This window comes from Pempheris klunzingeri, chromosome 8 (assembly GCF_042242105.1).
Source record: "Pempheris klunzingeri isolate RE-2024b chromosome 8, fPemKlu1.hap1, whole genome shotgun sequence".
Lineage (NCBI taxonomy): Eukaryota > Metazoa > Chordata > Actinopteri > Acropomatiformes > Pempheridae > Pempheris > Pempheris klunzingeri.
Window position 1 is genome coordinate 26,742,839 of NC_092019.1, and position 14,008 is coordinate 26,756,846.

General features: G+C 43.2%; 1 protein-coding gene across 1 annotated transcript; it reads right to left on the reverse strand.

Moving 5' to 3' along the window:
- Positions 1-1,007: 1,007 nt before the first annotated feature.
- gprc6a (G protein-coupled receptor, class C, group 6, member A) lies at positions 1,008-12,646 on the reverse strand. Its single transcript, XM_070834923.1, has 6 exons — positions 12,444-12,646; positions 10,340-10,634; positions 8,963-9,763; positions 4,514-4,726; positions 4,162-4,285; positions 1,008-3,268 (listed from the first exon to the last, which is right to left on the reverse strand). The coding sequence occupies exons 1-6, from the start codon at positions 12,644-12,646 to the stop codon at positions 2,151-2,153; spliced, it is 2,754 nt and encodes a 917-aa protein (XP_070691024.1). The 3' UTR covers positions 1,008-2,150.
- Between the last annotated feature and the right edge of the window lie 1,362 nt (positions 12,647-14,008).

Consider the following 14,008-nt stretch of genomic DNA (forward strand, 5'->3'; position numbering starts at 1 on the left):
CAGGTTCTCTGATGCATACGACCCTGTGGCCAAATCCCCTCAGTGCTTCAGAGAATGGTGCCTTTCAAAAGATGAAGCTCATTTCACAGTGTGTAAGAATGTCAACTATTCAGTTGTTCCAAAATTGCAACTCCACCCTCACCCCCCCATCTCTGTGACAGGCTAGAACACAAGGTGAGCAGGTCCATCAGGTCCAGATCTGCCTATTTGTAAAACTCTGCATACGACCATGTGCAGATATTTAACCCTGTGCTGGCTGTACACTTGGAGTCGATCGTCATGGCACTACACACCGAGGAGCTCATTGTCTATTCATGAACGCATGACACCACAAAATGGAAATAAAATCAATTTTTTATGTTGATGTTTTTTCATGAAGACACACATCCTCTAACAAAGGCCCACTCATCTTCATGGTAACTTAAGTCTGGATGGAAGATTGTCTTTCTAGCCGAACAGTCAGTGATGGGGAAAAGACTCCTTACTGTAAGCGTGCTCCTTAAGGAGGAGTAAAATAATGATTTGCCTCTTACAGAATTCCACAACAAGGCCATTGTATTTGACAGAAAAACAGTTCTGTAGCCATAGAAAAGGTTAATAATACATAATAATACTGGGAATAATGACGATATTGTCAATCATTCTATTTTAAAAATATTGTTGGATGACATTCACAATTCATCAGTGTAGATAAGTGATGCAAACGACTTTGTTGATGTTCCTACAACCTTGTAAATAAGGCTTGGTGGTAACTACGGAGTCCCTAAAGGGACATGTGGGTGAATATAATTATTAGATCAGTGCTTGGCATTAGGCATGAGAGACATCTGAAGAGGATGCATAGTGGACTCAGGCAAACCAGCTCCAGTGCTCTGGACACTTTCACAGGTTCTAGTTGGTGTACACCAAATGAGGAGAACATGGAGAACACTTTTGGCCCAAAGTTTTCAAAAATCAAAAATCAGGTTGTTCAAAAAGGCAGCAGGAGACTTCAGGTTTCAGCGCAGTAAAGGTTTATTGTCGACAACAAAGCCAGAGACCTGAACAAGATCTTGAACAGTTCTAACACTCAATACATGGTCACTTATTTTATAGCCCAAAATCAATCACCCCAAAAAGTTGCCAGTTTTACACTATTGGAGCCGAATTCTCCACAATCTACCCAGATGTCCAGGCAGAGTCAAAACTCCTCTAAACAAAGTACTCTCTCCAATTTACACCATTAGATTCTGGTTTCTTCTTACTGCATTTCTTAAAAACAAGTGTAAAATTATATATTTGGGTACATCGTATCACACTCATTTCGGTTGCTTACATATTCCATCACACCTGTTATTGATTAGCACACCTCATGTCATACTAAGTCATTGTGTTACATATCCTAATCAATTCATACTAGGTTAACTAGATTATTAGGTTACACATTTAGATCAATACATTATTGATCAATTCATCATGTAATATTTACACTATGTGATGATAGATGTGATGAGATAACACAGAAAGAGGATGCACGCTTGACGTTGAAGGAGCTGGATCCCAGAGGAGTTGTCATTAAGGCGAGTAAGATGTGTTGGACTGCAGAGCTGCTGAACTTCATTTGGCACCTACTGATGTGTGTGTTCCATTGTTGGGATTGGTTTTATGATACCCAACATGGGCAAATCCACGACAACAGCCCAAAGCGTTTCCATCAGGAGGGGCATGCTGCAGCTTCAGGAATGATACCGATTCCAAAACACATGAAAATTCAAAACATGAATTTTAAAATGTATTTAATTTATTATTCAAAACTGGAATTGGTGCGGAGTCTTTCATGACTTTTTTTAAATTCATTTTTATAATGATGGGATTCCCCCAGACTTTTTGTAAAGTGTCTCGAAGTCAAAGCCACCGGGAGAGATGAAAAGCATCAGGTAGAGGACCATGACTCTGCCGCTGTGGTTTCTGGCTTGGGTTGCCATGACTTTCTAGTGTGAGTGCGGCATATTTCCCTTTAAGATATCCATAGTTATAAGGCAAATGGAATGTAAGCAAAAATACTAGTTATTTCTGAAAACACAGAAATGGAGACTTAAAATGTATAATCTTTATAATAATAACATAAGCAAAATGTACAGTTCAATAGTAATAATGTCAGACAACCCATTTCATATGCTGGTGCTTCTCCTGAGGCAGTGTCGTGTGCTTGAACCACTGTGCAAACTTGTGCAGCTTGTCTTGTCTCTGCAGTTGGTCTCTACAGCAGGTTCGAGAGGATTGGCTGCAGGCACAAAGACGGACGAAGCACCGGTGATGATGTGCTGACCGCTGAAGTGTTGCGCCGACACTGAGCTCTCACACACAGAGACAGAATCTCTGCTTTTGCAGGAATATTCATACAGATTCTTTCTGAAAGCACTCTTGGTGTTCTGCTCCTTCTTAAAAAGGATTACATAGCACTTTGGGAAGAAATGACAGCTAAGAATGCCATAATTGGAGATTAGAATGACCACCATCTCCACAGCTGGCAGGTACACTCCTGAAGTGGTGACATAGACGGGAACAAAGAGCAGCCAGGAGATGAGGTACAGCAGCATGCTGAAGGTGATGAACTTTGCCTCGTTGTACTTCTGTGGCAGTTTGCGTCCTTTAAATGCGCAGATAAAACACACAAAAGCCAGGACAGCTATGTAGGCCAACATCACCCCGAAGGCTAAATATGAGCCCTCATGACAGTCTCTCAGCAGAGTGGTTGGATGCCTGATGATGTGGTTAAAGGGGCTTTTGAGAACCAGCCAGCTGATGCAGGTAGCTGCCTGTAAGGCCACACAGATGCTGATGATGACGTATGGCTGGTAGAGCCTCCGGAGAAGCTCCTGCAGCTCAGGGTCAAATTGGAAGGCTAGTAGGATCTGCAGGGTCTTGACCAGGATGCAAGAGACACACAGGGTGAAACTGAGGCCAAAGAGCACCTGCCGAGCTTTACACTGGAAACTGTTGGGCTGGCCTACAAACAGCATGGCGCTGATGTAACTAATGACCAGAGAGAACAGGATGGTCTGGCTGAGAGGCCCTCCGGCAGCCCTCACGACCGGAGTGTCACGCTGATGCAGAAATAGAGCTGAAACCAGCAGAGTCAGGAGGATACCCAGGGCAGAAAAGGTCAGGAGCACCACAGCGAAGCCGTCCTGCCAGGAGAAGAAGACCAGGTCTTTGGGAGTGCAGCTGGAGCTGCCTTTAGGTGACCACTCTGTGTCTGCATCACAGCTCAGACACTGGTCCATATCTGCAGGGATGAAGGAGCACAGGCACACAATAAAACATCAGACATGGGCTCACAGAGATTTGACTCTGTGCACAAAGGATTCCAAGTCTAACCTGAGTGTTTAGCTAACCTGACTCTGGGTTCACAAGTTGAGAACAACTGGAGCAGCTAGAAGTCAAAGACAAGACTGCCCTTGGCAGTGTCGTACATCAAAGTGGTCGCCAACACTTTACTTTCTGGCCAGTTTGTCTCTGTTTTCCTACTCTTCCCTTCCCCTAATCCTGTTCACGTCCATCGACCCTTTTCTCTGTCCTTTGTCCCCTCCTACTGGATCCAATGCATGCCTCTTCCATCCATCATTTTCCATGGACTGTCTGGGGGCCTGTAATTGGCTCAGGTGACTCCAAAGATGTATTCCCCCACGCTGTGCATGGACAACATTGTCCCCCACGTTCATCCACTTCCTCACATCCATTTACCCATCCTTGCGTGGTGTGATCCCTGACAGTACACCGATCATTTACTGTCGTCCATTTCTTTTATTTCTTTATTGCATGTTGGATGTAATCACATTAGACAGAGTTATATGTAAGATCGCCTTAATGTCAAGTGAAAATGGAGTCATACAAATGAACCTGAGTCAGACTCCTGCAGAGCAAAGTCCATCTGCTGTGTGTGTGACGTTATTTTACTGAGCACTGCTTTCTTAACAAGGGCTAATAATGGTCTGAGCTCCAGAATGGATCAATACCGGCTGTATGTAACTGACTTCACATTGAAAACATGTAACCTGTAAACATATCCCAGTAGGACCCCAGATATACAGAGCAGAATGTGTCTCCTTTCTCCAGAGGATGGCTATTAGTCATTGTGCATGTAAATGAATCCAGTGTGGAAAGAGGGGAGTGTCTTGCCTGTGCTATTAGAGTAGTAGTTCTCAGTACAGTTGATGCAGTCATAACAACAAGTGTGTTGACCCTCAGGGGTTTTCTTGAACTCTCCAGGGCTGCAACTAGTGGAGCATTTTGAGATGATATGCTGAGGAAAGTGGGGGAAAAGCATGATTATTGGCCATTCAGTTCCATATATTAAATGAACTGTATTATATTTTTACTGTGTTCTACACAACTTGTGCTTTTTTTGAGGATTCATCCTGGATATACTGGAAATGGTCTGAATGTTTTCAGTAAACACTCTGCAGTATCTGTGTGCGAGTTCCTGTTTGTGCTTATACATGAAATGAAATGAGGGCAGAATGAGGCCTACCTTCAGGTCGTGGAGAAGGGTGGAGCTATGGTTGGTGTGGGTGAACGTGTTGTCGTGTGGGTGGTACTCAGCCACAACATCATGAACATCGACTTTCGTTCCATTTGGCTTCCACATTGTGACATCGTAGCCCAGGTTGAGGTCTCCTCTGTTGTCAAACTTATAGCTCTTGTCCCTAACTTTAAACTCCTGCGTCCTCAGAGCTTTCAGCACCTACAGGACATGAGACATTTTAGTTATCAAGCCTCTACCTTGGATACGTCTTTTAAACCACACTTTCTGTAGGAGCATGCTGTCCTGCATGCATTGCCACTGTGTCCTAATCTAATATCTGATGCTGCTCATGTGGGGATTCTTGAATCCTTAATGTTGAATTCCTGAATCTTTGGGTCTCTCTCTTAAAGAGTTTGGTCTAGACCTGCTCTTGAGATAACGCTGTTCTGAATACTGTATATAAATCAAGATTGATTGATTGATTGATAGATCAATGAGATCCGCATCTGAATCAGCTTTAATCGCCAACCATGTGTACACATGCAAAAGTTGACTCCAGCTTTAACTTGCTCTTAACATTCCAAGAACAATTTACAGGAAGACAGAAAGAAGACATTCAGCTGAAAACCACACAAGACCACAAAGCTGAGCAAAGATGGGTAATTGCATCAGGTCCCCGTTCCCTAGTTTAATATTAAACTGCTGCATAGTATCCTGTCATCAACAAATTAGAATCACAAAGATTTTGATACATTAGAATAAAATTATTATAAACAAACAAGACAGCACACAGCGCTACAGCACACATCAGGAAGAGACAGGAGTCCTTACTGAGCAAAGCTGTTTTGGATGGTGCAAGGAAGAGACAGAAAGAAAAATCCCTCTGACCTTGTTTCTCAGGCCCAGTCCAAGTGACAGTATATTCAAATTGGATCAGCTGTGGTCCAGTTGTACTGCCATAGGTCTGAGACGTGTGTGCCAATATGTCTGATAGCCAAGTGGATCTATGCGGACTCTATCGGCTCTGATCGTGCGGTGTGTTATAACAGGCCTTTGTCTACAGCAAACACATTGGCATGATGGTGGGAATGGATGGCTCAGGTGGGAGAAAATCAAATGGATTCAGTATTACTCAGTTCCATGTAACTGCTTCACAGGTGTTCTTATCCTTTCAGACTGCAACTGACCCTTCAGGACTCTTTATGAAAAATAACTTTATGCACTTCAAGAAGGTTTTCTTCAGAGCTCCTAAAGCAACGCGGAGGAGAAAAGAACAGATGGTTAAAAAAAAGCCATAACTACTTTTTAAAAAACATTTCCATTTCGGTCAATGTACTTCCTGGGTGAGATGGGAAAAAATCTTTAGATTTTATTTTGAATATAAATATAAAGATATTAGATCAGTGCTTGGCATTAGGCAGGATTTTCATAGACATGAGACATCTGAAGAGGATGCATAGTGGACTCTGACCTGGTGTCCTGCTAAACCAGCTACAGTGCTCTGGACACTCTCACAGGTTCTGGTGGGTGTACACCAAATGCAGAGAATACGGAGAAGATGTGAGGAAAGAGGATGTGTGCTAGATGTTGGATCCCAGAAGAGTTCTCTTTAAGGCAAGTAAGATGTGTTGGACTAAAGAGCTGCACCTCTCCTACTGATGTGTGTGCTCCATTGTTTGATGCATTGACATTAAATGAAAAGTTGACTGATCGCTGAAGTCTCTTAAAAGAATGCAAAAGTGTTTGTCTTTTTTTCACCCATCTATTTTTTCTCCCCCATGTCTGCTTGCAGAAGAGAAAATGTAATTTTATTTATTTTTTTTTTTTTCATGTTGTGTTTTGATGTACTTTCTTTCAATTTTGAGGGGTAAAGTTGTGGATAGCAACAGGTTTTGTGGGAAATCAGGTCTTAATATAGAAAAACATTTGGTCCAACACCTTCACAGAGACTGCCAATTGTCTCTATTGGTAGGTATAATAAGGGAGGGTATTTAATGTAACGATGATCTGCCAAAAGCCAACCCTCAGCTGTTATCTGCATCGAACCTTTAACCCTAATCACAGCTGCCTGTAACCGTAAATCGCACCCTAAAATGAACCCATGTGGACCTTATGAAGACAACACAACAACAAACACACAGTGGTAGACCATACCAGTCTATAGTTTTTGTTAGATTAATATTGAAGACATCAAGACTATGAAGGAACAAATATGGAATGATGTAGTAACCAAGAAGTGTAAAACCAGAATTTGAGATTCTTCACAGTCACCTCCTTTTGCTGTGATGACAGCTTTGCACTCTTGGCGTTCTCTCAGTCAGCTTCATGAGGTCGTCACCTGGATGGTTTTCCATTAACACTTGTGCTTTGTCAAGAGTTCTTTTGTGGAGTTTCTTGCCTTCTTAATGTGTCTGACAGCATCAGTTCTATACAGTGAACAGCCTTATTCCACTACTGCTCTAATCCATGTTTTGGGAAGAACCACTCAACTAAGTACAGAGAAACGACAGTCCGTCATTATTTCAATAGATGAAGGTTAGTCTGTCTGGAAAAGTTCAAGAAACTGGCTTTCATGAGGACCAATAGTTAGCTCTGCTGCAGAGGATAAGTTCATTAGAGTTTCCAGCCTCAGAAATTGTAAATTAACAGCACCTCAGATTAGAGCCACAGAGATGCTTCACAGAGTTCAAGTAGCAGGCACATCTCAACATCAGCTGTTCAGAGGAGACTGTGAAGCCACTACTGAGGAAGAACAAGAAGAAGAAGAGAACTGCTTGGGCCAAGAAACACAAAGACTGGACATTAGACCAGTGGAAATCTGGACTTTGGTCTGATGAGTCCACATTTGAGATTTGTGGTTACACACCCCATGTCTTTGTGAGAAGCAGAAAATGTGAGCAGATGGTTTCTACATGTGTGGTTCCCATCATGAAGCATGGAGGAGGAGGTGATGGCGTGGCTACCAAAGCATTCTGCAGTGACATGCCATCTCATCTGGTTTGAGCTTAAAGCTTAATGTCTGTTACTAACTTGGTATCTTCCCCAGAGCCTTTCTGAGCTTTTCTCACATCTCTGGTTCCTGTGGATCCTGGTCCTGGTTCTCCTGCTGTGGTTCTCTGGTTCATGTGGATCCTGGTCCTGGTTCTCCTGCTGTGATTATCTGGTTCCTATGGATCCTGGTTCTGGTTCGCCTGCTGTGTTTCTCTGGTTCCTGTGGATCCTGGTCCTGGTTCTCCTGCTGTGGTTCTCTGGCTTCATGAATCACTGCTGTGGATCGTCGGCCACTTGTCATGTTTTTTTTCAATGCTAATTTATTAGTCACACTCCTATTGTCAGTGCTATAGCTGCTGTTAGTATGTTGGTTGCTGTTTGTTCTTTGTTCTCTCTCTCTCTCTCTCTCTCTCTCTGTCCAACCTTCAATCAACACAGACCCTGACAGAAAGCCCCCCCCCCTAGTTCTGTTCCAGGTTTCTTCCCGTTAAAGGGGAGTTCTTCCTGCCACTGTTTCCTAATATAATACCTGATGCTGCTCATGTGGGGATTCTTGAATCCTTAATGTTGAATTCCTGAATCGTTGGGTCTCTCTCTAATTAAAGAGTTTGGTCTAGACCTGCTCTTTATGGAAAGCGTCTTGAGATAACGCTGTTATGAATTGGCACTATATAAATAAAGACTGATTGATTGATTGATTGATTGATTGAGCTTAGTGGGACCATCATCTGTTTTTCAACAGAACAATGAGTCCAAACACCTCCAGGATGTGTAAGGGCTATTGGACCAAGGAGGAGAGGGATGGAGGGCTGTGTCAGATGACCTGGCCTCTGCAATCACCCGACCCAACTGAGATGGTTTGGGAGGGGTTGGACCCCCGAGTGATGGATGGAGCTGGGGATCGAACCCCCGGCCTTCTGATTGAGGGACGACTCTACTGCTGAACCACAGCCAGATGTTGGATCCCAGAAGAGTTCTCTTTAAGGCAAGTAAGATGTGTTGGACTAAAGAGCTGCACCTCTCCTACTGATGTGTGTGCTCCATTGTTTGATGCATTGACATTAAATGAAAAGTTGACTGATCGCTGAAGTCTCTTAAAAGAATGCAAAAGTGTTTGTCTTTTTTTGAAGGAGAAGCAGCCAGCAGGTGCTCAGCACCTCTGGGAGCTCCTTCAAGACTGTTGGAAAACCATCCAGGTGACGACGTCATGAAGCTGATAGAGAGAATGCTGAGAGGGTGCAAAGCTGTCATCACAGCAAAAGGTGGCTACTGTGAAGAATCTCAAATATAAAACATATTCTGGTTTGTTTACTGGTTTTTGTTTACTACATAATTCCATATGTGTTCCTTCATAGTTTTGATGTCTTCAATATTAATCTACAATGTAGAGCATACTAGAAATAAATGAAAAACTTTGAATGAGAAGGTGTGTCCAATCGTTTTACTGGCACTGTATGTGAATACCTCCCAGGGTTGCACTGTGCCTGGTGTTTTGCAGTCTCTCCCCTTGCAGACAGACGCCACAGCATGAGCGATGGCGCTCACAGCCATCTCTACACTGAAGACCTGGTCGGCATGAATGTTTTCTCGGAGGGTGTTCACAGCGTTAGACAGCAGCTCAGTGTCTCCAGAACCTTCATTAGGACTTTGCTGCATAAGGAGCTCCTGCATGAAGGGGTTATTCCCTTTGTCGTCATGCTCAGCTGCCTTCAGCCTGTTCAGGTACTCATTGAATGATGACAGGTCTCCACTTTTGAAGGTGAAGCCAACAACGTGTCCTATGTCCTTCAGACTGAAGTTAGCCATCACAGAGCTGGAGGACGACCAGCTGTCACTGGCCACCCACACTCTTCTCATTGACATGCTCTGACCTGTTCTCAGTGCCTGATTGTTGAGCTCCTTGTAAAGGTACTTCATGTGAGTCGGCTTGGCAAATGACACGATCACCTTTGCTTTGGGATTCTTGTAGATGGTTTTGGCTGTCTGTGTGATAGCAGAGGAGACATCCTGGCTGGATACAGACTGAGGCAGAATCGATTTGAAGGCCACACAGATCCCTTTTTCAGAGGCATGGGACACAAAGTGGTCAAGAGCTGACTGGCCGTAATTTCCATCTGTAGTAACTATTCCCACCCAGTTCCAGCCATAGGTGCTGAGCAGGCTGACCATGGCAGCTGTCTGATGCTCGTCATTTGGAATGGTCCTCATGAAGGCAGGGAAGCGGCTCTTATCGCTCAAAATGACAGCGGTTGATGAATAACTGATCTGGAGAAAAGCAAAACAATGCTGTTATTTCAAGGGATGTGTCATGTGACAAATGTGCATAAAAATAAAAAGTACAAGTCCCTCTCTTTACATTTCACTATACATTTTCTCCTCATTTTCCTGTCTTCTCTATTAATGGCTGTGTAATAAATGCAAAACCTACCTCCCAGAACATGCAAAACATCTCCAACACTCTAAAGCCAGCAGTGGTCACAACAGACTACAGTGTTTATATGATTATTATTATTATTATACGATTATTAACTGTATGCTAACTATCTATGTAATGTAATAACTTTTCTCTGTTTTTCTCTGTTCATTTTGTTCATCTGTTAAAGTTCCACTCAGAAAGGATGTAACTGCTTATGTTCCTGTCCATCTGTGGTGCCACACCTTAATACTGTCCCAGCAAGTGTTATTTCATTACACAGTCAGTCATGCATCAGCAGACAATTTATGATCATAATAGATCCGGCTGTAAACCTGTTCTGCTACTCCAGTTTCCTGTAACAGTCACAGCTGTGTCCAGAAGTCCTACCCCCTTACTGAAATGACAAACTGTTTCTTTCTACTTACTTGGGGAATCATCTTGAGAGTCAGTTGCCTGGCAATGGCGATGGATATTTCAGAGTAAGAGGCCCCTATAACAGCGATGACTGGCTGGCCACAGGTGGAGGTGTTGCTCTCTGTGTGGCAGTTGGGCTTCTGAGTGAAGTCTGCTGTGGCTCTCAGAGCTGTGCTGACATCAGAGCATGAGTCCAGGATCTGGTAGCCCAGAGTCACGTTAACATCAGCCAACAGAGGGGATTTGTTCATGACCTCTATGGCATTGATCATAGCCAGCGCCGTCACCAGGCGTCTGTCCGTAAACCTGTGTGAATAGCACAGTGTCATCATATATGAATATGAATACAGGGCAGATGTGAGAGACTGAGAGTTGAGAACCATTTCAAGTCAAGCTTTTACTTCAAACTTCTAAATATAAGATCAAGGCTGAATTATTCCAAAACAATATCCCACACTTTTACCTTCTTCCAATTCTGATGGTAATAGCTTCTAATTACTTTATATATTAGGATATATTAAACCTCAATTTATGAAAAAGGAGCTATACATTCTACACATCATAGATTAAACTACCTGACAGTATAAAAGGAGTGTGAGTGTCATTTTTGACCTTGGAAATTGTAGTTTGACATAATTATCCACATCCACCGAAAATGCATGTTTCTCTGTCTTTTGAACAAAGGGCTCCCTCTCTGAACTCAGCTTCCCAGAGTCCTTTACTTTCACACATATGTGTTAAACGCACCCCTGAACCCAGCTTCATGGCCACCATTGGTCAATGTGTGACAGGGGGCGGCTGTGGCTCAGCGGTAGAGTTGTCCCTCAATCAGAAGGCCGGGGGTTCGATCCCCAGCTCCTATGGGTCAGCATGTCGAAGTGTCCTTGGGCAAGACACTGAAGCATGGCTTCGGTGTGTGAATGAATGAGTGTGAAAGAATAGATGTCCTCCTGTATGAATGATGGGTGAATGAGGAAGTGATGTAAAAGTGCTTTGAGTAGTTGAAATGACTAGAAAGGAGCTGTACAGATACAGACCATTTACATGACCCTAAAAAAACAGGGCTCCCCCACTCCCACCTGACGGTCCAGCTCTGTTTCACCTTGGGCTCTGCTGGAAACCAGCTCAACCTTACGCCTCATCTCACCGGGACCTCTGACCAGCCCACCTTTTTCATGTTAGCGACACAAAGTCCTGTCTGAACCAAGTTCCTCAGCACCAGCAGGTATGACCCAAAGTCTGCCAGCTGGCCATTTTGTCGTTTGTATGTTTGAATAGGTCATATTTTAATAAATGTTTTCTACACATGCTGTCTTCTTTATTGTTGTACAAGAGTGAATACTGCCAACCTCTACTCTGTCAAGAACTCTGAAATCCTTCAACTAACTGTCAACGTGGTCATTTTAGTTTTAGTTATAGAATTAATTATTGATCATAATACCAAATTTATAGTTATTTTAATGAGACTAGGTGGCTAGGTGGTGCCCCAATTGAGGTGGACTTATCAATATAATTAATTCTTAATGATTATTTCCAAATTGAATCCCAGAAATGGTACAGTGTACCAACATTTATTGGTGCCCCAGAGTACTGAGCACAACATGTTTTTCATCTTTGCTCTGAATAAACTTCAGCCACTAATGAAAAGCATGAAATGTGGTCGAAATGCTCAGAATTAAAGCAAGTAAGAGGATGATGAGTTAACATTATTTTGTGAAATTATAGAGTAGTTAAAATTTGTACCCACTACAGCTACTCACCTCACATTGTGGGGAGTTTAGAGACAGGCAGGGAGCTGCTGTCTCGACTACACCAGCTTACAGAAATAACCTCCTGTGTGTGTGTGTGTGTGTGTGTGTGTGTGTGTGTGTGTGTGAGTATCAAACACTTTATTAACTTCATGCTTTGTGTGTATGGTGTTGTGACTTTTCCACCACTAAAGAACACTGAATATCACCTGGTTACTTATAGGACTAAACCTCATACGATTCTTGGTTCTTTGGATAATTGCATCCGAAGAGAGAGCGGATCAAACAGGATGAATACAGACTTGATGTGACAAAGTAAAAAACACTAGCTGTTTATCATTCATTGCATTAGACTGAATGAGCTCACCCGATACATGGCTGCAGGTGGGGCGCAAAGGACTTGTTCTCTTTGTCGACATCTTCATGAATGGAAAAGATCCCTCCGATGATGATATCTCCTGGGGCTGTAGCTCCCTGAACTCTGCTCCCTCTTTCAATGGCATGTCCTATTTGTAGAATAATAAGGAAAAGTGTGATGTGCAAAAAGATTTGAAGAGCAGCCCAGGCCATGCTGCTGTCTGCTGCCCCCCTTGGTTTGGGCTCTAAGCTCTCTCTCCCTCTCTGCCCTCTCTCCGGTTCTTCACCTCCAGCACTGTGATACTATCCTCTTGAAACATCTGCACTAAGCTAAAAGAAAATTCCCCCTTACTTCCTCCTTCATAGTTTACTATTCTCATATTCCTCCCTGCAGCCCTGCCCACTTCTTCATGAGTGACAGCAGGGTGAGTCACTGCAGAAGCAGCATTTTTCACATTTGTGGCAATGCATGAGCACTTTTTTCTTTCTGCGCTGATTGAAAATCAGATTATGGGACACAAAACCTTTTGTCTTGGAAACAATTTGCAGTAACACACCCTGCAAACACATGCACTGTCACTCACTTTACACACGAGCACATCCTTTGTGTTCTGGGTAACACTTAGTAGTGTGGGAAATGATATGCTAAATGATATGATAATGACCTGTTGGTACTAATGATACCTTTAAGTGTTTTTCATATCGAATACTGTGTCAGTTAGGACAGGAACTACCTCGTGTACTGGATAATTCTAGTCATACAGTAGATCACATATTAATGATTGATACAACAGAACTAATGACCAATAATTTGTGGTAATAAACCATACTGAATACACAGCACACACTGTGTGTTCACTGGAAATATGGCATCAAATACAATTAAGTAGTCTGTTGATTGTTTTTCAAACAGTGAATAAATGATTCAGCCTAAAATGTCAAAAAGGAGAGAAACTGACCATCACAGTTTAAGCAAATAAAAAGATTCTGTTGGCCATGATGGATGAGACAAGAAGTGTAAAACGTCACACTAGAGATGCTTCGACCAGAGAATGATTTGTGTTTTTGCCTGATAAATGACTTGAATGATTGACGGATGACCAAAAATATTTACTCTCTATTTTCTGCTAATGGATGACAGCTAATATTTTCAGTACTGGAATGTAGACGGTGAATAGTGCGTGGGCATCAGCAGTCTGGACCAGTGTCTTTGTGTCCTGTGGACTGTGTGGTGGTGGTGGTGGTGTGTGCACTGGTCCTGAAGGTGAACACACAGACAGCTGCAGGAGCTGATGACACACATCCACAGCGGAAAGCAGACGGACCCTTTGTTCATACATTATCTCAGTGCTGGGGGCTTTTCCTGATCTCTTCCCGCCCACAGCTAGAACACTGGTGTCAGTGGAACGTTGGACTGAGAGAGGACTGAAGCAGGCCTGTGTCCTCAGAGCAACCCCTTCAGACAATCAGCGTGTGCTTTCATTCAAGCTGTCCGGTGGCTGTGCTCTCATCAGCCCCCCCGCTAGATGGCAGTACAGCACCAGAATAACTGTCACTGTGTGGCGAACCGGCCGG

What these genes read in the sequence shown, in the direction of transcription:
- gprc6a (XM_070834923.1), bottom strand. Translation starts at nt 12,646, where the DNA reads ATGGCCTGGGCTGCTCTTCAAATCTTTTTGCACATCACACTTTTCCTT. An exon ending in CACCTGCAGCCATGTATCGG is followed by an intron (nt 10,635 to 12,443) that starts GTGAGCTCATTC and finishes CTATTCACACAG; the next exon opens with GTTTACGGACAGACGCCTGG. An exon ending in GCACAGTGCAACCCTGGGAG is followed by an intron (nt 4,727 to 8,962) that starts GTATTCACATAC and finishes CATGTCCTGTAG; the next exon opens with GTGCTGAAAGCTCTGAGGAC.